General features: G+C 42.7%; 1 protein-coding gene across 2 annotated transcripts in view; it reads right to left on the bottom strand.

Annotated features, from left to right (window-relative positions):
• LOC125880668 (corticotropin-releasing factor receptor 1-like) overlaps positions 1-24152 on the bottom strand; it is a 99674-nt gene that overhangs the window by 10598 nt on the left and 64924 nt on the right. For both annotated transcript variants that reach the window (XM_049563354.1, XM_049563355.1), the window contains 7 exons: positions 18103-18223; positions 17264-17417; positions 13811-13871; positions 9303-9375; positions 4019-4104; positions 2103-2238; positions 1785-1826 (listed from right to left, as the gene is read on the bottom strand). In XM_049563354.1, coding sequence (XP_049419311.1) covers positions 1785-1826; positions 2103-2238; positions 4019-4104; positions 9303-9375; positions 13811-13871; positions 17264-17417; positions 18103-18223 — 673 coding nt within the window. The remainder of the gene's footprint in view (positions 1-1784; positions 1827-2102; positions 2239-4018; positions 4105-9302; positions 9376-13810; positions 13872-17263; positions 17418-18102; positions 18224-24152) is intronic.

The following is a 24152-nucleotide window of genomic DNA, read 5'->3' as shown; positions in this document are numbered from 1 at the left end:
TAGTGGTAGGAGTGAGACTCTTACCTTTTATAAACCAGCTAAGTCCCCACTAACAGCTCCACATAAGATCGCGAGTAATCCTTTAACTTTTCCCGTCGAAAAACGGCATGACGTGACTTGTCTCCACTCATGGTGATTTTGGACTTTGTGTGTTTAGGCTGCTCTGGTGTGAAATACATAATAAATAAAAAAAAAAACAATGTTGTTTTTGAAAAGTCGAGAGCTTCCTGAATCCAGCAATACCAAACATCACATGGTTTGATGACGTAGTGTGCCTGGGAGATACCATTTAACGGGGGGGGGGGCGAGGACGTCGGCGTCCTGGCGGAGTTATAGAGGTCAGCACAAATCATCTGTTAATCTGTTCACTCATAATCAGTATTAAATATTATTATATTCTCTCCTGACTGAGCTGCAGCTATCTAAACACAATCCGTCAGTACATCCTGTTAAGAGTTTGAAACTGTTTGTACTGTGTGTATTTTATTTTGCATATGCATGTTGTTAATGTTAGGTGTTAGCCACGTTAGCATCATTAGCACACACAGCCTCACAGAGCTTTTTGTTTACTCTCCATTCAGCAGCAGATCCACTGTTGGAGCCTGACGCTTCACCACGACTCCTGTAACATCTGGTTCACTTCTGTTATATGTGATGTTTGTATAGTGTAAAAACACTAAAGTAAACTATGAAATAATTGTTTGCCTTAGTGTGTTTGTTAGTGCGAGGAAACATCTGGAGACATTGTGCAAAGACAGGAGGATGGTTACAGATAAGGAGGAGGATACGGAGGGTTTGAGTTTGGAAGGAGGAATTAAAATGATGTGTGTGTTGTTTTATTTCCTTCTGTCTAGCTTGTGCAACTGTGGCACATTAAATGTTTCCAGAACCGAAATCATATAACAACAACATGTCATGAAAAACCAGCAACACTGCTACGACACACAACAATACTAATTTGGAGTGATGTTAAGTCATTTTTAATAATTAGTTTTTACATTATTTTCATCCCTGGTGTTCATTTCAATTTTTTGAGTTTTATTTTTTGATTTTTTAAAATGTTATTGTTTCATTTATGTACATTTTTTTTTGACGTAAAAAATTGTATTTATGGTGGCATCGGTGGCTTAGTGGATAGAGCAGGCGCCCCATGTACAAGGCTGCAGCAGCCCGGGTTCGACTCCAGCCTGTGGCCCTTTGCTGCATGTCACTCACTCTCTCTCTCTCTCTCTCTCTCTCTCCTCTTCCTCTCTCCTTCACGCTCAGCTGTCCATCAATTAAAGGCAAAAATGCCCCAAAAAATCTTTAAAATAAAACTGTATTTATTGTGTTTTTTCTTTCTTAACTGCGTTGTGAAGCACGCTGGGCTGCATGTTTGTATGAGAGGTGCCACAAAGATAAAGTTGAAGCTAATGACACAAATAAAACCACTACTATTAGTATTAATAATAATATGACACATAATACGTAGCTTTTCTGCATGCATGCATATTCATATTTCTGTGCTATTTTGAGAGGGTTTCAACCCCGATTTCTCTGTGAGACCAAATTAAGGCTGACACTGTCATAAAGAGTAGAAAGTGATGTCACTTACACATGACAAGTCTTAATTGTGCCCTAAATATAAGTGCTGCAGGCTTTATCACTCAATCCCCTCGAATAACACACAGCAACAGCCACCAAAAGGGAGAGTGGGAGCGCCTGAAGACGGGTAATATAAATAAGTGTTTGAGGCGGGGGGAACATTAAATGTTTGATCAATGAGAGGACGTGAATCAGCTTACCTCGCTGTTCAGGAAGCAGTAAAACACTGACACAAAGAAGCCCTGTGTGGAGAGGAGGAGGGAGATAAAGACAGGAACAAAAAAGGAGGGCATTCAAAACATCAACGCCCTGATCCTGTTTTAATCGCATGCACAGCAGCTTATCACACACGATACATTCATTTAATCATCTCCCCAGAGGAACAATTCTGCCGTCCACTCATTACAATTACTGTGTCTCTGTGTACAAAAACACACCCACACAAAAGACAATATCATCTCCTTGTCTCTGAAAGCATTTAGGCATGTGCAAACATTTGTCCGCGGGACAAATCGTACCTGGAAGGACTCCAAAAACGAGTTGAAATATATGAAGACGATTTGAGAGATCTCGTCTTCGCCGGGGTTCACGAAGAACAGCATGTAGGTGATTCCCAGGAGAGGAAGGAGAACCAGCGTAGCCTTCACAGCTTTCCTGCAGATGAGAGAACATGACAGGAAGACTGCTGATGCAACAGCTGCATCACTGAGGGATGCACCGTACTAACCAGGCCAACAGATTATCAGCCGATGATAAGAAATGTATGTAATTATTCATTATTCCCATAATAAAGTTAGAGCTGATAAACAGAGTCAAAAGCAAAGTCATTGACTGAACTGGTTCAGCATCACACCGTCAATTAACACAGAGAAGAAGAAGTTAACTATGCTACGTGTGTTTAATGTATATTTCTGACTGTAAATTGTTTTCTGCAGCCTGTGTCGGCCATGTTTGAAGTATGTGTTGAAGTATGCTGTGGCCATGTCTGCTACAGGAAATGTGTGCTGTTTCATCAGCGTTTGTTGACTTGTTTACTGTCTGTTTATGACAACAGATCACACACACTACTTGGTGCACGCCTACAAACTGCATGATAGTCCTGCCATCATGAGGTGAAGGGAAAAATGCAAAGTGATCGTGCACTGTGAGGCAGCGGTTCCCAACTGGTCCAGATTTCTCCTTCATCGTTAGTTCAAGGTCGACACAGTTAAATATGTTCAATGTCATACTTGCCCTTGGCCATGTGTTCCAGCCCGTTTACAGTCACTCACTCTACAGCAGGAAACAGCACTTCAAAATAAAAGCTCTGTGCTTGAAATTCACTGCACGGTACGGCACGGTATGAGATCGCTGCTTGTTCTCACGATATTTCGGCCGCGCTTTGGAAAGCAGAGCTAGATGGTAAACAAACATGGCAGCACACCGGTAAGGTAAGACAACACATTTACATGTGGTTTTCTATATGTTCTCTGACATTTATCCTAACAATATGAGGCGGTCTTTGTGGAGAAAAAGCTTGTTTAGTGGACTAACTTTGCACTTGAAGGTTGCCCGTTCACTTACGTTTTAACAGGTCTGACGCTACTATGCGCCCCGGCTGTATCTAGGCTAACGGCTAACATGCTAACTATTATTTTTATGTCACTAGTCACTTGAAACAAATTTAGGACGATAGGAGACAGGTTGAAATGAACAGAAATTTCCCTTTAATGTGAAGTGTTTTTTTCACAAACTTGACACATTAACGAGTCATTTGCGGCCCAATCAGAACGGACCAGCAACCTCCTCTCGGACTGTGACCCACCAGTTCAGAACCAGTGTTTTAAAAGACAGACTGTGGGATGTTTAAAATCAGTCTGAGGGCCACAACTGGCCCCCGGGCTGGACTTTGGACATGCCTGGGATGAGTGAATCAATACGCTGTGTGCAGCTCCATGATCAAATCAGAGTTTACCCATTTTAAATCGTGAAAAAAAAACTGGGACATCAAAGTTTGACAGGTCAGTGTTGACACTGTGGCACAAATAAATTAATTTTTGGAAACACAAAGCCTTTAAGTCTGTACTGAGGGGTGCACTTACTGCAATTACATGTCTATAACACGTTGACATGTCTGATTTGACAGATTATGTCAAAGCATTTAAGTTAAAATCTTAGGCAAGAAAAATAAATGAAATCTTGAAGAGTCTTGTTTTTGAACGATACCTGTGGTGGTTAGATTTGTTCACTTCATCTCAGCCTCTCTTACCCTCAGCTGTGCATAAACTACACATTGTAAACTTGTTTTTAAAATACAAAAATGTAAAGTAATCTGGTATCTTATTGGTATCGGCCATGAGAAGCAGGTAGGGAGCGATTATCACACTCCACAGATCAAATACAAATGCATGAATAGTTTCAGGTGTGTACAGACAGAAGTTTAGACTCAATGTACCTGTACTGGATCGTCTCTGACGTGGTGGAGGCTCGCAGTTTGGTCATCAGGATCCTCACAATGTTGAAGAGGAAGATGAAATTGATCTGTTGGGAGAATCAGACACAGAGATAAATGTGTGACTCTCTGCAGTGTGAGGCGTTTAAGTGTCTATTAGTGTCAAAGAGACGCTGCTCTGCGCTCAGAGGTCACAGTGCTTGACAGGTTTAAAGCAGCAGGGGTCACCTCACTGTTCCCACGGGGCTGATGTTGCCTGGTGTCGGGTTTTAACCAAGTGTCTCTGGATATATCAAAGACTGATGAGGGCTGTCTCTGCACTTCAAACAGCAGAAGAACAAAATGGATCTGAACGTTTCAAATGCAGTTTGAAAGGCACAAATCTGTTGAGCCTCTGTGGACACACCATGACTGAAATGTCCTGTAAACGTGAGGCCGTCGGTTTCATGGAGTGAAACATCAGTAGGCTACAAGCTGCATGTTTTTAACATACTGATCCTGGAAACATGCACTGAACATTTGACCAGCGGCAGAAACATTGCTGGGAACATGAAACCCTTTGAAAGGTCTCGTTAATGAGTCACATTAAGAGGATATTAAGCCGGGGAACATAGAATTGCTCCTCGCCAGCGGGGGAGGAGGAAACTCATTGTCATGATAGTTAATACATGGACATGTTCAGGGATTAGAAACGAGGCAACCTGCTGGAAACCAGTTAAATTATCGTAGAGACTTGTACGTGACACTCACATTTACAAAACTTATTTTTAAATAAGCGCACACAGGGGCTAAATCTCTGCGCAGGATTGTGGGTATTGTGTCGTAGATTCCCTCAAATGGAGCATTTAAAATGTTTGAAATACTCCACACACATTTCTTGCCACGTTTGCACCAGTGCAGCTCAGTCGGGGGGGGCGGACCAGAAGGTTGCATCAGATAGAGCAACTTCCACCCTGGTCGACACACTGGCGCTCTCGAGCCGCTTCTGCTGTTGCAGCATCTCCTGCTAACACTGTTGCAGACATTCTTCATTTACTGTTCAACACACCACCACATGACAGCTGCTGCTCAACAAAATGTAATATGGTCCATGAACAAAGCAGCTGTAGATCTGATGTTCAGACGCGCCGTCATCTGAAATCACGGTCGAGGCCTTCGTTCCAGTGATGGAGGCTCCACTTCAGCCACACGTGTCAGTGATCTGGTAACTGATGTTACCAAACATCAACTTGAAGTTGCCACTCAGACGGTGTTTCTCACACAGCAGGGGAAGGCAAAGAACAGAGCAAGGACTGTTGACTGTTGATACAAAGGACGCCCCAGAGGGCACTTTATCATGTTTTATCTAGCGAAGGGGCCCAAAGAGGCACTGCTGCTGTGAGGAGCTGAGTCCACCAGTGCTTACAAGTCAAAGATTTAATTATGTCTTCAAACACTGTTTGTGGCAGCAGGACAGAAAATGTGGCTTTGACTGAAAGTGTGAGTGGAACATTTCAGCCACTGGTAAAGGTCCTGTGTGAAAGACTTAGGGGGACGTACCGGTAACTGGACTTTAATCAAACAAGTGTGTTTTCTTAAGTGTATAATTCACCTGAAAATAAGAGCTATTTATATCTACACAGGAAGCTTGTTGACAATAAAGTAACATCAGCTTTAGTGATACAACTGCTCTTGGTTATCTGAAGTGGTCCTTGAGATATTTTTTCCCATTCAGTGTGATGAATGACAAAATCAGTAGCTCATGCGGTACAGTAGGTGTGAATGATGTAACATAGGAGCAAAAATAGCTGCAGGAATACTTTCCAGGGCCAGCTGACCTGACCTTGGCCTCAACAGATGCATGGCGATCTTTCAAGAACCATCCATTCCACCGCTCCTCGCTGACCCCCTGCATTACAGCTTATGTTAACATTTTTAATAACATCCTGTATTTATCCCTCATCACAGTGCATCATATTATTGCTGACATTAAAAGCCAGGGACGGTAAAAGGCATGTAGAGTTCACAGCCACAGCAGCCGGACAGGAGATACCACAAATATTCTGGTGACCTGACGATGATCCTGCAGGATCAAGCGCTCGGCACAGAGATAAAAGCCGAAGAGAAGCTGCCATTGTAAGCAAAACATTTTCGGAGAAAGTAGTAGCGGAGATATTGAAGGAGGCAGACATGTGCTTCAGGGGAGAGTCAGGCGGGACAGGCTGAAACATAGAGTGGAGAGATCTCTTTTCAACTGCAGAGAGAGAAGATAAGAGAACAGGCCGTTTCTGAAGAGGACGGGAAGGTCAGTCCACTACTGGAGTCCCAGCAGGGAGACACGAGTCCAAACTGACGGTCAGATCACCACAGTGGGAGAGACAGTGATCAGAGAGTGAGGACGTGCATGTGCATCAGGACTGAGGACAGTGGAGGAAGAATAAAAGAAGCAATATCACAGTGCTGCATTTAAAGTAAACCTACAGACGTGTTTGCATCAAGGTGCTCAATGTAAAAGTGAAAGGGTCATTTCAGAATGACATTATACTGTTTATTGAGTATATTAGTATCATATGTGTTCATACTTCCATAAACTCACCTGTTGTATCAAACCCAAACATGTTTATAGCACCGTGTGTGTTACTGCTCCTGAGTAGAACATAATGACGCCATGTCCCAACAGCAAACAAGCGTCTGAGCTTTCTGTCCACACTGAATCCATTACATTCGCACTACTCCAGCTGTTTGCTGCAGATCAGACCGGAGACGTATACAAACTTAAAAGATGGGTGAGTAGCCAGTTTACTGTCTGCCTACATTTCTAATGTTCTTTCTACTTTCTTTCATATTGTGATATTTAATGGAAGTAACTTACAATATGGCCAACAGCTCCGTGGTGCTCTGCCTTCATCCAGCTGACACCTCATTTAGGTTGAAGGTATTGTGAACATAATTCCTCATATTAACTTCATCAGTCCGCCGCTCCTTGTTCATTGTGATGCTTTCAAAGCCAGCGACAGTTATAAAGAGAAGCACGCTGTTTGTCAGGAGTTCAGCTCAAAATGGAGGCGCTGCGTCGCCTGTGGCCATTTAGGACACCTCTTATGTCGGCTTCAGTTCAGTTTTCTTGCCATTATTCATTAATAATAATAATAATAATAATAATACAGTGATGTTTAAGCATTACTTTAATGCTGCAGCTGATAAAGACAGATCATATTTGATTATATCCTGCTCTGCTGCTCAGAGGCCCTGCACATGCCACATTGTTTTTGTCCTCAAATTCACTGTTTTCAATGTATTCACATGGCAGGCGCGCTCAAACACCAGAGCGATGATGTCTCATCACGCACACTTTCCTGAGCGCCTATTTTTTAGGGTGCGACAGCTGCGCCCTGAGATTGAAGTCCCTTTGACGCTACCAGATTTTTGGCAAATGTTCAGACACACAGAGCTGGATTGGCGAGTTGATCCGAAGTGCCAAATTTTCCTCCTCGTAGGGTAGACATATTGGTGGAACCCTTTTGGTTTAAACAGACCGAGGCGGCCTTCTGCAACGAGAGGGGCTGTTGATGACTTGTGGGAGGAGCTGTTGATGACTTGTGGGAGGAGCTGTTGATGACTTGTGGGAGGAGCTGTTGATGACTTGTGGGAGGGGCTGTTGATGACTTGTGGGAGGAGCTGTTGATGACGCCGCACGTGCGAGCCACTGGTGGTGGATAAACAGGAAACAGCTGATAGCAGGAATTAGCGAGCAGCTAGTAGCAAGAGGGAAACACAAACCTGACAGACACTGTAAAGATGAGCAACTGGGGAGACAAGGAATTGCGCGCCCTCCTTGTCCTCGCAAACGAAGAGGCCATTAACCGTCAGATGACGGGGACGGTGAAGGACAGGCCGACTTACGAGAGAATCTCCGAAGGACTGACCAGCCGCGGCTTCCCTCCCACGTCACTGTTTACGTCACACGCTGAGCTACACGTTTTGTTACTTGCTCACGCCCCCCATTGCCCCGAAAAAGGCACATTCTGTATAAACAAAAGTAGGTAGGCGGCATTTTGCTGCACTCCCCGATTTTGTTTTTATATTGCCAATGCTGAAAAAACACTGATTGGGCTTTCCTGCTAATTTGCACAGCTCCTGTTTAAAAAGGGCTGTAGAGAGTTCAACACAGCCGACAGATATCCGTCCCTTCTTCTGTAAATATCGGTCTGCGATAAATACGGGGAAGTTAATCATTTTAGCGCAGGGCTGCTTGAGCTTTACGTCTGTCCCAGGGACAACACACATTTACAAAACAAGGCCTGGAAGAAGATCAGCTCTGCACCCAGGTTTTTGTTGCTTAACAACTGCACACACAGACTGCCTTCATGCCCTTGACAGTTGGAGCAGAGTAGGCATAAGAGCAGCACCCAGTGTCCAACCTTGTGTTTTCCAGGTGCTTAAAGATGTGGCATAACCTAACCTATACTAACACATAACCATTTATTTGTTAACTATATTTTAAACTGATCATCTGAATCTACAGTGTGACTGAGGCTTTGAAATAAATGCAGTGCAGTAAAATGAATATTGTGGGGTGGAGGTACACGCACCTCACAATTGCATTTAGGTACAGAGCTGGAGTAAATGTACTTTCCACCAGTAGAATACTAAGAAGAGTATTTTGAAGCGCAGCCAGGAGGGAGTTACTGTAGCCCAGACGAAGGATGACTAAATCTTGTTCATGGAGCCGGGCTGAGTCCCCAGACAATCCACAAAATCTGCAGAATCATTCAACACGAGCCCTGCTGGAGGGCTGAGTGTCTGGCTTCTCATGGACTGTTAGCAGAGTGAAGAAGAGTCACAATAACAGAACTGTGCTCTGAAGGATGAAGCAGAGGTGCTGCAGGTGGCTCAGTTATATTGTCTCAGCAGTATTTTAAAGTTCATCTGCAGACAGGTTCAGAACAGTGAGCACCTGATGAAATAATGAAAGCCTGAAAACGTCCCCTCAGGGCGAGGACAGAACCCAGAGTTACAGATAATTCCTAATAAGTTCAAACAAGACTGGACTTGGAGTGACTTGGATTTGATTCTTGTTTTCCAGAAAGAGTCCCACATTTCTTACAGCGTGCCGAGCTGCAGAGATTTAAACGTTACGCTCGGTGTGTAAATCGTCAGAACTTCACATTTATCACTGCGAACATGAAGAATGTGTTGCGGTTTCCAACATTTCACGCCTGTCAGGTATTTAAAAGACATTATGAAGACTAATTGCATCAGTGGGTGTTGTAAAACGCTGCAGGACAAAAAGAAAAAAGACTCTTACCACTAAGACAAGAATCATGGGACCTTGGTAGATGTAGTCTGTGTAGACGCCGGCTCGCTTCCCAAACCAGCACCTGAAACCGAAACAGGAGTCATGTTTACGTCTATCAGGCCGATGGATTCATTCTGGCACTCAGTGGTTTTTATAAAGAAAAAAAAATCCCCTCCAATTTCAGTAATTTGTGCTCAGGAGCTTCAACACGGGTTTACCAGCCTGTAATTTACACAAAATATTAATTATAGAGCGTTCAGGAAAGTTTTGGCAACAGGAGAGAAATTCAGCAACTTCAGCTGAGACACCACACTGTGGAAACATGTCATATTCATGATCAGCTTGTTTCCATTTGAAGTGACTTTAAATACTTATTGTCTTTAAACACATGAAGAGATGAGCCAGCATAAAAAGAGACTTGAGACTCAAGTAATGTCTCTATCTTGAAACAATAAAAGTCAGGCACTGAAAAGCAAGAAAAAAGAAAATATACTTTACCTAATATTTGTTGAAATATGAATTTGAATCATCAGCTTAAATATCTCACTGCCCTGTTGATTTATTCACTCGAAAGTAAATCAGAGGATGGTGTTCTGATTTTTCTAAAGCCCAGTTCAGACCAAAGATTCGCAACAAGACGAAACCATTTCAGAACGTCGTGGCGGTCACTTCCTGTCAACGCTACAGATCAGAAGCACAGAGAGTCGTTGACTAGAGATGATACGCCGTCTCATGGTGGTCACTTCCTGTCAACGCTACAGATCAGAAGCACAGAGAGTTGTTGACTAGAGATGACACGCCGTCTCATGGTGGTCACTTCCTGTCGACGTTACAGATCAGAAGCACAGAGAGTCGTTGACTAGAGATGACACGCCGTCTCATGGTGGTCACTTCCTGTCAACGCTACAGATCAGAAGCACAGAGAGTTGTTGACTAGAGATGATACGCCGTCTCATGGTGGTCACTTCCTGTCAACGCTACAGATCAGAAGCACAGAGAGTCGTTGACTAGAGATGATACGCCGTCTCATGGTGGTCACTTCCTGTCGACGTTACAGATCAGAAGCACAGAGAGTCGTTGACTAGAGATGATACGCCGTCTCATGGCGGTCACTTCCTGTCGACGTTACAGATCAGAAGCACAGAGAGTCGTTGACTAGAGATGATACGCCGTCTCATGGCGGTCACTTCCTGTCGACGTTACAGATCAGAAGCACAGAGAGTCGTTGACTAGAGATGACACGCCGTCTCACGGTGGTCACTTCCTGTCAACCAGCAGGTTTTTATAACGCTGCAGAGCTCGTCTCATCACAAATCTTTGGTCTGAACTGGGCATTAAGGTGCTTCCACTCCTAACCTGCTTGATTCAGTTAAAATGATATACTGGTGTAAAGGTGAAGACGCCTCTTGGAAGACACGCAAAACTTCTTCAAGAAACTCAGGTCCAGTTGCCTACTGTATGTCACAGCACTTACAAACAACTGAATCAACGTGGGTGCGGTCTGCTTCCAAGTGGACTCTGATGCACTTTGTTTGTGATGTGAAAGCAAACAAACCAACCACAGGATTTTTTGACAGCAGACGTGATTTTAGCATCATCTCAAACCTAAACTAATAAATCCATCTGCTGACAGTGAAGTCTGCTCCAGAGGGTTCAAGAGGGAACAGCCAGTGTATGCAAAACAGTTGGTAACCGTGGTAACACATAAGCCTGAGTATTTTCTCTGATTAAAAAGCTGTTAAATCTGCTGTGCTTGTATCCGACTCTGTGTACATTGTTAGTTCATTAAGCTCATTAAAGCCTGTGTGACAGCGATCCCACGGTAATGAGCCATGCATCATTACTGTCTCTGCCTGTTGCTCATTATTCATCACATGCAATCGATCTGCAGCCTAATAATACTAATAATACTAATAATGCTAATTATCAGTTATTTCTTCTTGAGTGCTTTGTGACACCAAATCAGAAATATCAAACTTATGTCACTGAGATTTAAGTTCCCCACTTTGGTCCTGATGATGCAGGTAATAATCGCCAAAACTGTCCAGTCAATACGTTACCTGATCCGCCACGTTCACACCGTCTGTGGAAGCGCCCTAATATGTCATTTGATACACACATATGATATTGTCTTGCAGCCGCCTGGTTGTTCACATCATCTAATTACACTTTGAGCTCTGTGTGTGTGTGTGTGTGTGTGTGTCTTGTCTTTGTCACTCTATTTAGACACAGCTGACAAATAAGTGGAAACATCTGATGCATATTCTATCATGTATAATAATATATAATATTACCTTTATGTCGTTTGTAATAAGAAAACTTCATCAATTAGAAGTTCTGAAAGTGTATCAACATCTTTGTTGTAACGACATTTCTAAAAGCTGACAGATTAAAATGGAGGAGCTTTAATGTACTGTCTGTGTTGGCCTTGGTACGTACGTACGTGCCCGTGCTCGTGTAGACCGATGAGCTGATGGAATAGATATAAACATGAACTGGCGTGGGAGTTTGTGTTGTAATGTGTATGTATTGTTGTATCGTGTGTGTGACATGGATGTTTTGTATTGTCACATGGACACTGAGTAGACCCCAGGAAGAATAGCTGCTGCTCTGCGTAAGCGAATGGGGACCTTAATGAACAAACAAATAGATTATCACTGTGTTTTTTTGCCAGATTTGCTCGCGGCTTGCGGAAAATATGGACCAGATGCTGACACTATCACTGCAGATCGTGAGGCGCCTGCAGAGCTCTGGGCCGTGTCACATCCTGTGTGAACAGCTCAACTGGTTAACATGGGCGCCAAAAGCTTCACAAAAACACGGGCATGTGTTTCATGGTGCTTTCACTTGCAGTGAACTCGGGATAAGTCTGTATATAACTTTATGCTTAGTCCTCTTCGTCCAGTTGTAAAAAGTCACTGTGAACAGAGACTGAAGCAGAACGAAACCAACAATGTAGAATTCTGCGTTCACACTGAAAGCTTCAGTGCTCAGATCAGATTGTTTTTTGTTTGGCTGTTGACATCATTTTGTAGATGTGTCCAGTATCAGATTCCAGCGTGAACTGGTCTTAAAATCATGTGCAAGCTCAGAAGAATTATAACAAAGATGTCACACGCAGCACGCTGTCGAGTTTACAGTTTCATTCATAGTTTCATGTGTAGTGGAAGCCAGCACTGTAAGCTGATAATAACAAGGATGAAGACGAGGATGAGGAGAAAGAGAGACAAATTTGTAATTATGGCTTTTTGTGGCTGCTACTTTTATGCACAGTGTGGTAGTTGAGTCGCAGCCAGGAGCTGTGGGATCGTGACGTGAATCGCTTCACTGAAACGGGTTTCAAACAACATTTCAGGATGTCATGGAGCTACTTGTAACTGCATCTGTCAGCGCCTCTTCACAAGAGTCTCGCGTTAAGACGCTCATTAAGACAAACCATCTGTGAGTGATGTCACAGTTGCACGGGTTCCAATAGGACTGTTCAGACTGAGGTCACACTGCAGAAAATCAGACCATGTCAGATCTAGGAACACATTTGAAAGTGGCTCGAATCAGGATAGAAAAGATTTCATGTGTTCTGTGCTGTTCACGCTGTTATGAAAAACCTGACAATCATATATGAGCAAAAAAATCAGTTTTTGGCCACTTTAGCTTGCAGTCTGAACACAGCCTGTGACACAGAGGACGAAGACACATCACGCTGTGATACGCACACAATACTAGTTAGCAGAAACACTGATCTCATCATTTATTGATCTCTCTTACAATAAGGTCACATGTGAGTCATGAAACGATAAGAAGACATCTACATGTGTCCGAGCTTGACATCGGTAAAAATCTAATCACCTCAGCCACTAGTGTTTAAATAATAAGGGTTTATTTATTCATTTTAATGATGTTTTAATGATAAATGATGTAAACATGCTTTGGTTTGTCTGAGAAACGTCTCAAACGTTCATCCCTCGTCAGTCTGGAGTCAGAAACACAACGGCAGGCAACGTGCACGTCCATACGATGACTTTACATATTTGGGTGATGAACATGTGGCTGCAAATACGTAGATGCCAGTCAGAATATGGTCGGATAACAATTCCCCACCTCAGCTAGATTACAGACCTAACGTGAGATTTGTTTCATAAATGATAACTATTGCATTTTATCTTCTTTGTGTGGGACTTGTTGACAATAAGATAAATATATATAAGTATGCTGCTCCTTTCATAATGCTGTGAAGGCTTTAATTAGATGTTTTCAGTGCATTGATAAAATGCTGGCTCCATTTCCACCTGTCTAACAGGTACAAGAAAAGACCACTCTATATCAATCACGCACTAAGCACTCCGTGGCCACAGGGGTAATGTGTAATTAAGATTATTATACAATGCAAATGTGATTACAGCAGGTTATTAATAGACATTCATCTCCTTAATGCAATACAGTTTGACTTTGCCCATGTCCTTTGGTTAGCGGGCTCAGTTTCTGTGAATATCTCAGACGAGTCACAACAAAGGGCTTACTTCTCATTGTCGTAGTACAGCTTCCCGATCGCCCATGCCACAATGATAGGGAACGGTATACCTGTGAGGGGAAAAAGGAAAATGACTTCTTTCATCTTTCACTGCTACTCAGATCATAAAATATCACCCGGAGGGATTTCACGCTGCAATATGAAATCCTTGTCTTTTTTTCTTTCACCAGTGCCTGCCAAGCTCTGTCACATCCTATTGTTGCTTATGTGCTGTGATCCACAGATGCAAGCCAAGACGTGTCACCATCTGAGCGTTTCTTTGTGAATGAGTGAAAAGCCGGACTCTGCTTGATGATAATGCAGAGTGATCGTCTGATTTACTGACTTACAGTGAGTATAATAGAGCAGACGAGCAGCCATTACTTGACCATGAGACCTTGCCAGCCGCCACATCACACGTGTAGCCTCAGACTCACGTCTCTGGAAACGTTCCACTTGATTAGAAACATGCTGTCATCAGTGTTAATGTTAAAGCTAAAAGGAAAGTCTTCTCACAGGCCCCAGATTATGTGAGAAGTCTCGTTTGTCTTGTTTGTATCTCTTGTCCGTCCCCCTCTGCTTTAATAATTCCTCTGCTCTTGAAGCCTGAGTGAAAGCGAAGTGAAGCAAATAAAATTTGATCTTATTTATGTTTTCACGCCAGTCCTGAAATGTGCTGCCATCTCCCCCTTCACACGGAGGCTTCACGCGGCCCCGGGGGAAAATGTAATCCAGATGGCACAATACACCTAATCTCAGCCGCACAGAGTTGAGTTTGACAGTGTGAAACTGGGTGTTAGTGAACTCCACACCAATACGTTTCCCAGCTGTCACACCAAATCCTGGTATCTCCATCAAGTCAACTGCTCCCATTGTTTGGTGAGTTTGTGTCTGACCTTCGGTTTGTTCTACTGAAGTAAAATGGACCCAAACTAACTGCAGTGAACCCGACAGTTAGACACTTCGAGACTGTTGCTGCTGAGAGTTTAATAAGAAAACTAATACTGTTCTCAGAGTGTTAACGATATTCTCATCAAGTCAATTACTTTAGTTAGTTTGCATCAGACCTTTATTTCATTCTGTTGAGAAATGATCTGCAGTAACAGATTCTGCAGGCGACGGGACAAGATTTCGGTATCCAAAGTGTTTTGGTTTCAGTTAGTTGACCAGCAACATTTGATTGGCAGATAAACAGACTGTGTGGAGAGGTGGAACACGCTGGCGTAACTAAAGTCTCAGAACCCATCGGCTATTGTCCGACGGCGAGTTAGCTTTATATTTGCTTTTTTAAAACTGGTCTGCATTCATATGCAAATGTCTTCTTAAAGAGATTAGCTGAAATGAGCGGCAGACAGAAGAGTTTGGATATCTGTTGGCTACACCCTGGCCCCCAGGAACTCCGCTCAGCCTTACTTACAGTTTTTCCCAGCAGCCACTCGCGGTGTTGAAGAAAAAAAAAAAACATCCCAAAGATAATTTCCCCACAGACCACCATTATAAAACAGACACGTCAGTAAAGCTGTTGACAGGACACTTTAAACTGCAAACAAAGTCAATTGTGACTCCTATTGTTTGGAATTTTTGATCCATGGAGGTTTAATATTTATAAAATGTTCCTTGAGCCGAGGACAGCGATTTAAAAATCTGTGACGTCATAAAAATCTATAGCCTATGAGCTGGGGGAACTTGTGGGCAGAGCCAGCAGAGAAACACTACGGCGTATAGAGACGGAGCGCACCGCATCATAATCTGAAAGGCGCGCTTTGGAAAGCAGAGCTAGATGGTAAACAAACATGGCAGCACACCGGTAAGGTAAGACAACACGTTTACATGTGGTTTTCTATATGTTCTCTGACATTTATCCTAATGATATGAGGCGGTCTTTGTGGAGAAAAAGCTTGTTTAGTGGACTAACTTTGCACTTGAAGGTTGCCCGTTCACTTACGTTTTAACAGGTCTGACGCTACGGCTGTATCTAGGCTAACGGCTAACATGCTAACTATTATTTCTATGTCACTAGTGACTTGAAACAAATTTAGGACGAAAGGAGACAGGTTGAAATAAACCGAAATTTCCCTTTAAGCTTAGCAATATACCGTTGTCTCTCTGGTAGGGTTAGCATGCTAAAATAATCCTTTGCCATCTTATTATTAGCTAATTATTTGCAAGCTATAGCTAATAATTTTAGGTAGCTAGCTAGCAATTCAAATGTGGAGACTTGAAGGCGCGGCTGCAGAGGCAGAATGACAGCGAACGAGTGAAGAAGTGGAGGGGAAAGCGTGCCTCGTTTCGTTTTGGGGGCGTGGCTTTCAGATAATGGCGTGTTGCGCTCTGTCTCTATAGCCAGCAGGCATATTCACACACAGTGGCCCACTAAATATCATTTTCAAACCTGGAAGCTAGAAACTTTTCTGCTACGTGTGCCAGATGAGATGTTCCATTGAATGAAGAGGCACAATCTTGGGGTCCATTATTTAGCTATCGTATCTGTGTCTACCAGGATCAACCAGAAGTATTGGCCTTAGCTCCTGGAGGCTGTCAGTCAGATATAGATTAAGCGTCATCAAACTGATGACGCTTAATTTATATCAAGTAGAGAATAAATTTACTCCAAACAACTGGAGTTTTCAAATTGACAGTTCAACATTTGAAAATACACTTATTTAGCTCATATAAAGTTCAGAACATTGATATCACTCTCACGTCTGTACGCTACGTACTGAGCTAGAGGCAGGAGGGGATTAGCTTAGCTTAGCTTAGCATAAAGCCAACTAGCCTGGCACATAAACATTTATTTTGTCCCTTTTACATTTCTGTTTGTGAGTGGCTGAAACAAACAATATATAATGTGCTAATAACTGAGCTTTAGAGGTGCTGGTAGATGTGTTTTTAATGTTGGACAGAGCCTGGTTAGCTGTTTCCCTGTTTCCAGTCTTTATGCTAAGCTAAGCTAACTGCCCCCTGACTCTAGCTCCATAGTTAACGTAAAGACACGAGAGTGGTATCAACATTGTCACAAAGTCAGTTGCTCTGTTTGTAAGATCAAAATGAAAAAAAATCAAGTTGAGACTGAGACTGGGACATTAATAGTTAAACATCTGAGACGATTGATACCACTCTCATATATGCTAATTATTCAACTACAGCTGGGAGGTGATTAGCATAGCTTAGCATAAAGATGGGGGGAAACAGCTAGCCTGGAACACAACTCATTTTGTCCCTTTCTGTTTGCATACAGATTAAACAAACAATATCTAATATGTCACTGAGCTTTAGACGTGCTGGTAGATGTATCTTTGAGCTTTGGACAGAGGCAGGCTAGCTGTTACCCCCTACTTCTATTCTTTATGCTAAGCTAAGCTAATCTTCTCTGTTCCATACTAGTTCCTGTTAAGTCTTTATATATCTTGGTTTTCTCAAACAGCTGTTGTGATGCTAATCGTGCACCAGTGAGTGTACGTACACCAGCCGATGCAGATGAACATCCACTTGCGCAGCTTGTCGGTGGAGTAGGTGAGGACGATGGCGGTGTGGAGGTAGCAGCCCTCGCCAAACATCCAGAAGAAGTTGGTGGAGTGGAAATAGTTGAAGGAGGCAGTGACCAGACGGCACCAAATCTAGAAAATCAAATGTTCAGTTAAACAGTTACTGTTATAAAGAAACACATCTATATGTTTGCTCGTCGTATGTCGAGGGTTATTTAAAGGAGGTGAACTCATGCAGGAGATTTGGATCTGCACCAGCAGAGTAAACAGACCTGTAGAGTCTGTGCCGAGGAGAATTCAAACTCTTCAGGTGCTTCATGGCAACTCAACATCTCACTGAATAAACACGTGAAACCTTATGTTATTCATGTGCCGTTTCCTGATTGGCTAATCTTGACTCGTGTGCCCTTCCAGAATAGTTTGTATTCATTCGTTTCTGCTTCAAATGCTTTTGTGTTTATTTCCTGAGTGCTGAGTGTTTGCAGCTAATTTCCACCGCACCTATTATCTGACCCTAATGAATGCAGCAGCTGTTTTTGAAGCACGAAACATCCTTGAAGCCACCAACAAAGAAGAGTTCTTCACCTCATTCAACAGAAGTCAACTAGTGCGTATTCAAATGTGTTTTGGTGAAACATTTCTTTCATTAAAGGATAATTATTTTCAGCTGGCTGACAGGAAGTCAGAGGTGTGTGTGCAGGATGTCATGATCGATGAATAAGGCCGGTGTTATTCTGTATTTTTCTTATTGTCAGTAAATCTCATGTGTCAGTCCGTCCAAATAGTTCAAGTCCATCAAAGATGACGTGATACGTACCACGTTACTTTCGTGCACCTCTGGACTCATGGTCATTTGGACGATAAACCAGGTGGCGTTCCTCAGGATGAAGGCGGTGATGAGGTTCCAGTGGATGATGTTTCTCAGGCAGCGGATGCTCCTGTGAGACGAAAAGAGGAGAATCAACAGATGCTTCTGCTTCTTTTTCAACACTTCCCCTGCGGTGTCCATGAAAAGAGCTCCATGTCCTACTGGGAGGAAAGATGACGAGGCAAACGTGACCAGACTGATGGAAAATCTGCTTTTGTCATGTTTTTTCAAAGAGAAACATTAAATAACAGTGTGCAAGGTTCAGGGGAATTAAGTGGCATCAAGTGGTGAGGACTGCAGATTGCAACCAGCTGAAACTTCTCCTAGTTAGAATTCCTTCAGTCTTGTGCTCATTCTATTTCTGATCCAGACGTTCAGGAGGATTTTACTGTGAGCAGAATTATCTGCAGAGGTCTCGTCTTTTCCAAAACAAACAGAGCGTTTGATTAAAACCAGTAGAAACACTGAATAAAGCAGTTTAACGCTGTAAATCAGAGATTCTCAGACGCTGTTTGGCATGTACGAGACAGGTCACTGGCCCGCCACCTGCTAATGTGTGCTCACCTGTTTTCTCTGATGACCTCAGATCTAGATGTTCAGGAGGATTTTACCGAGAGTCGAATTATCCACAGAGGTCTCTTCTTCTCCAAAAGGAACGGACCTGACCCGGTGATTTAAACCGATAGGAACACTGAATAAAACAGTTTCATGTAAAAAAATATGAATAAATAAATAAGTCAGTATTTTTTTCATCACTCTTGTCGCAGAGGGCTGCTGACTACAGAGGGCAATGCAAATGCCAATGTCCCTATCTAAAGTCAGTGTTTGGTTTGTCCGTTCTGGGCTACTGTAGAAACATGGTGATGCAACTTGGTGATCTCATGGTGAAGAGGGTCTGCTCCCTGTGTAGACAAAAGTATGGAGGTATTTTTGTGTCTTTTGGTTGCAATCATATGAAACTGTTTTGAGAGCATATTTCTTGAACTGCAATCAAAAATCAAGTTTGTAAGTAAAAACGTTTTGCTTATAAATCAGTCCTCTTTGCTTGTGAGTTAAAGGTTTTCTTGCAAGTTCAACTGCACTTAATGGGCGGGGCCTACGCTGATGAATGAGAGAAGAGTTTCTATTGGTGGGTTTGACCCGGCTCCATACAGAGCGGGCTACACCCACGATTCCCTCTCTCCCACTGGAAACGCTCAACAGTCGGCCGTTACGCCGTCGAATAGTTCTGCCCTGGCTAAACAAAAGCACTCTGCATGCACCAGTTCAAATAAAACATTCTTGCTATTATTGATTTTCACCACAGCTCCTACACTGAATTCCCCGTGAACTACAGAACTCCCATGTTGCTTTGCAAGCGTACTAGGCTGATGAGTAGCATTTAAGAAACAGGCTAAATGACATGATGTTGCACACTCTTGTACAGTAGGTGGCAGTATGCACCTTTAAATTGTCTGCAATCCGCCAATAAACCGAGAGAAGAAGAAAACAGAAATGCTTTGCAAGCTGTCATTCCGATTGAGACTGGCCAATAGAGACATGCCTTACAGCTTTCAGTTTAGGCCCCGCCCACCAGGTTCAGCTTTTTACTCACAAAACTTTTTGACTTGCGAACGGAAAAAAATGACTCGCAAACAAAACTTTAGGGTTTGCATTTTTTAATCAATCATTTTTTACTTGCAATATTGATTCTTCTGCTCTCAAATCTTTTTTTTTTTTGATTGAAAAACCTCCTCTGTTTGATTGAATAATAAAGAAACAATGAGCTCCATACACACACAGCTCGTTCTAGACGACCAAAACACGATAACTCTTTTTTTTGGGCAGTTTTACACCACAGAAAACGTACTTATTCACTGCTGCCAAAATATCCTCCTAAATCCTACACGCTGGACCTTTAAAGTCCAGTTAAAAATAAAACATACCCAAACTGACTGGAGTGAAATGAACTGCTCAACATTTCGGAAAATACAATTACTCTTGCTCATGCAGAGAGTCTAATGAGAAACCTCTCACATGTACTCAGCGAGGTCCAGAGGGTGATTAGCTTAGCTTAGCATTAAGACAGGAAGCAGGTGGAAACAGCTAGCCAGGCACATAAAACCAAATTTTGTCCCTTTTACATTTTTGTTCATATATGAATTAAACAAACAAAACATATGACATGTTATTTAATGAGCTTTAGAGGTGGTGGCAGGTTTTATCTTTGGATGGGCATTATGCTAAGCTGAGCTAAGCTAAGCACATCCTGGCTCTAGTTTCATCTACACAGACATGAGAGCAGTAAAGATATTCTCATTGTCTCAACCATCTGAATTAATCATCTCTTCCTACAGAGTTTGTGTGTTTTCATGTATTTTAAACAAAGACATGAACCTCAGCGTATTCAGCTATTCATCCAGAGTGATATAACCCTGAAAGTAATCTCAGGAAAACGGAGAATGAAGATGATGAATATGAATAATGAAGAGATGTAGCCTCAAAGTAACATGTCCCGTTCCTCCCCAGTGCCCCTCACCACTAATATAACATGAAGCAACAATTCATTCCACTGTTTGCACTCTTGTTTGTGTCATGCCCCCAACGTCTGATGTTTTTTTAATGCTGTAAATAAATCGACCCGAGGATACAATTAAGAAATCTGCCTCGGAGAGAGCGGTCGAAAAATAGAAGCACACAACTGAACGGACAGAACAAACCAGCCTCGGTCAGGGCGGTGACAGCCTCGTTTGTTGTCACCAGCTGACGGCATTAACAGCCAGCGAACGGCTGCCTCCTCCTCCTCCTCCTCCTTCAGCCAAACCATGAATCACACGATTTATTTTTTAACATGCATCAATTCTTAATAGGTGTCACTTGCACTGGCTTTGTGCTGACTGAGCAGACGTGCATGAGCAAGATTTTTCCACTGACTCTGGGCCTTTTTACCTTTTATTAAGCATGGAGCTCTTAAAGGAAACAGCCTCATTAACACAACAACACGCAGAGACATGCTGCTGCAGTGTTCATAATTATAATATCACACAGGAGTAAAAAGAAAAGCAGCCTTACGGGTACAAAAACATATAAATGTATGTTTTATACATCTTAATGTGCCACAAACGAGCAGCTAATTTCCCCTCACTGTATCACAGTGTTACTGGAGCTGCCATTAGTATTATAAAGGACTGTCGTGCCAGAAGCGTTTTTTCCAAACAGTCGTATTCATTACGCTGTGTGACCTCACTTCCTTTGGCATCCTGCCAGTGGGGTCAGCTCGGCCTGATGGGTATTAATTAAGAGGAAACACTCCTGCAGACAAGCCTTTGACAAAGACACGGATAAATAAATAAAATATACAGCTGTTCTTATCCTCTGTCGCTGATAATTGTTCGGCTGTTTCTTCTTCTGGCAGCTGCAGTATATTAACACTAACAAAGCTATGTTGAATTTTACATTGTATTATATCACCAACATCTAAGTGAGTGAGTGAGTTTAGTGTGGCTGCACCTCGTCTGTGGGATGCTCTTCCTCAAGGTCTGCTCATCCTTTTATAAAAGCTCTTCCTGGTGTCTCATAATATGTTTTATGAATATGTTCTTTTATCTGTACATGAATTTCATCACTGCTTTTGTTGCTCTTTATCATTGCTTATTATTAACTTCTGGGTGTTCGTGTTCTTGGCTGTTTCGAAATTTGCTTATGAATGGTGATACTGCGCTGCTGCTACAGTTGTGCAGTACTCCTGTATAGTGTGCGTGTCACCTTTATGATTTAAAATATTATAATGCATATTGTTTTCATTATAAGACAAGACAAGATAAAAGACTTCATTGAGCCCTGAGGGGAGACTCTCAGTGACAGGATAACAGCTCAGAAAAGATAAAGAACAATTCAAATAAAATGAATAAAACATCAAATAATTAAAATAAAGTAAATTAAGAAGCCTCATGCCATACATTAAAGACATTAACATAACTTATATTTATACAAAAGAAGTCCAGTAGTGCACCTCTGGCTGCCATTAAGTACACATACATTTACAAATGTTGTTCAAGAAGGAGAAAACCTGCAGCTACCAGAACACACTGCTCCACACCAGACCAGTAAAAGCTCCCGCTGGTGGTTAACGTAACGTGTCTGAAACACTGGTGGCCAGCTGGTACGAAACGACCTCGATCTCCTACAGTTAAACGGCGAGCCAAATGTGTTTCTGACGCGATAAATAGGCAACTTCTGTTCACAAACTCTCACAAGTACAGCTAAACAGGGCACTAAAATACATTTTTTAAAAACATTTTAGGCAGGAAGAGCAATAACTTAATCTTAATATCTAGCACCTGGTTTTACCCTTTGATCGGATTTTGGTCTGAGTGTGAGCGGAGGTGGGCGGGTCTGCTTCTCGACCTGCTTCTGTACTGTTGTCTTTGTGGTGGCAGCATGGATGGCGGGTAATACAAAAATGTGGAAGTACAGCCTCTAGTTTGAGCAACAACCAGCGTAACTCTGCTGGATGACGTGTTGTGCATCAGTTAGCATCAGCTGGCAAAGTTTCGCATTGTTACGACATGAAGCGGGCTGAAGACTGGTGGTGTGTCCCTTTGAGTGGTCACACAGTGAGAAGAATCAAATCATGTAAAGAAATCAGAAATTCTGATGCACAGAGCTGCATCTCTAATCGTTTTATAATCACTCTGAATCAGAATCAAATTGACTTATGAGGTGCCTACAGATGGGCGGCACGGTGGTGTGGTGGTTAGCACTGTCGCCTCACAGCAAGAGGATTGTTGGTTTGATCCCGGGTGTGGGAGCCCTTCTGTGCAGAGTTTGCATGTTCTCCCCGTGTCAGCGTGGGTTTTCTCCGGCTTCCTCCCACCACTAGTGTATAGTGATGGGATTTCTCGTTCACTTTGAAGAGCTGGTTCAAAGATGCGGTTCGTTCGTTCATTTTTTTATTTTTATTTTTTTGCTGTGTGTGTTCGTGAGTTCAACGACAAATCGCATTGCTGATTTATCACATCATGTGATCTGGATATTGTAACGTTGACCCAGAATAGACTCCGCAGATATAAAGTTTGGTGTAGCTATAGCAACGCGCTTTATAAACAACAAGGAGTCATGTGACGTCCGCAAACGAGCCGAGTCTTTAAACCGGCTCTTTGAAGTGAACAGGTGAGCGGCTGCTGTCTTCCTCCCTCACAAACTAGTCTCTCTCAACTCATTTTCTTACTTCTCAGCCATGTTGACTGTATGTCAGAGGAGAAGCATTTGAGTTTGTTTTTTATCTGCCTGTAAAATATTTTCGATGACTCATGTTTCTCTCCCCCCTCCCGTCATATAAATCTGTCTTCGTTAGTGTGGAGGTCGGTGCGGCAGCAGCGATACCGCGGGGTCAGAGGTGTGTTTGAGTATCCGCCGCCAAAAAAACCTTGTTTACATTTTCAAAGAGGCCGGCTGTGGTCTAATTTATTAATGCCTTCCTCTTCCTGGTCTGCCAGCACAGGTGAAGGAGGTGTGTGTGTGAAGGTGAGCAGGTCGCTCTCGTGCTCGTTACATCAGACCCCTGAACAATTTGATTAATTTCCTCTTGAAGTTGGAGCCTGGCTGCAGATGGAGTTTCAAAGAGACGAAGATAATTCCAGCTTACAGGGTGAAGAGTAAAGAACACGTCTCATTTAGTTTCATGCATATTAAGTGTTAGGTGACTGACAGTTGAAGCACTCCTGGACATCCCACACAAACTCCTCTGGTTGAGTCATCAGAACAAAAGAAGCTCTGTGAGAAAATATCTGGTTTGGAGCTACTGACGGTGCAGTTGGCTTGTTTTTCTTAAGTTAGGCGCGTCGACGCACATCAGCAAACTGTCACATCCCGACGGCACTGACTCAAACGCCGTCAGTTCAGCAGGCTCAGTCTGCGAAAGTCCCGCATCATCAGTGTTTATGAGGTTTATAATAACAGCTCATATAAAACCACGTCTGCAACAGAAGAAATGCAACATCAACATTTCTGCAACCTTT

Source organism: Epinephelus fuscoguttatus, linkage group LG20 (genome assembly GCF_011397635.1).
Source record: "Epinephelus fuscoguttatus linkage group LG20, E.fuscoguttatus.final_Chr_v1".
Taxonomy (NCBI): domain Eukaryota; kingdom Metazoa; phylum Chordata; class Actinopteri; order Perciformes; family Serranidae; genus Epinephelus; species Epinephelus fuscoguttatus.
This window is presented reverse-complemented; position numbering and strand designations above follow the sequence as displayed.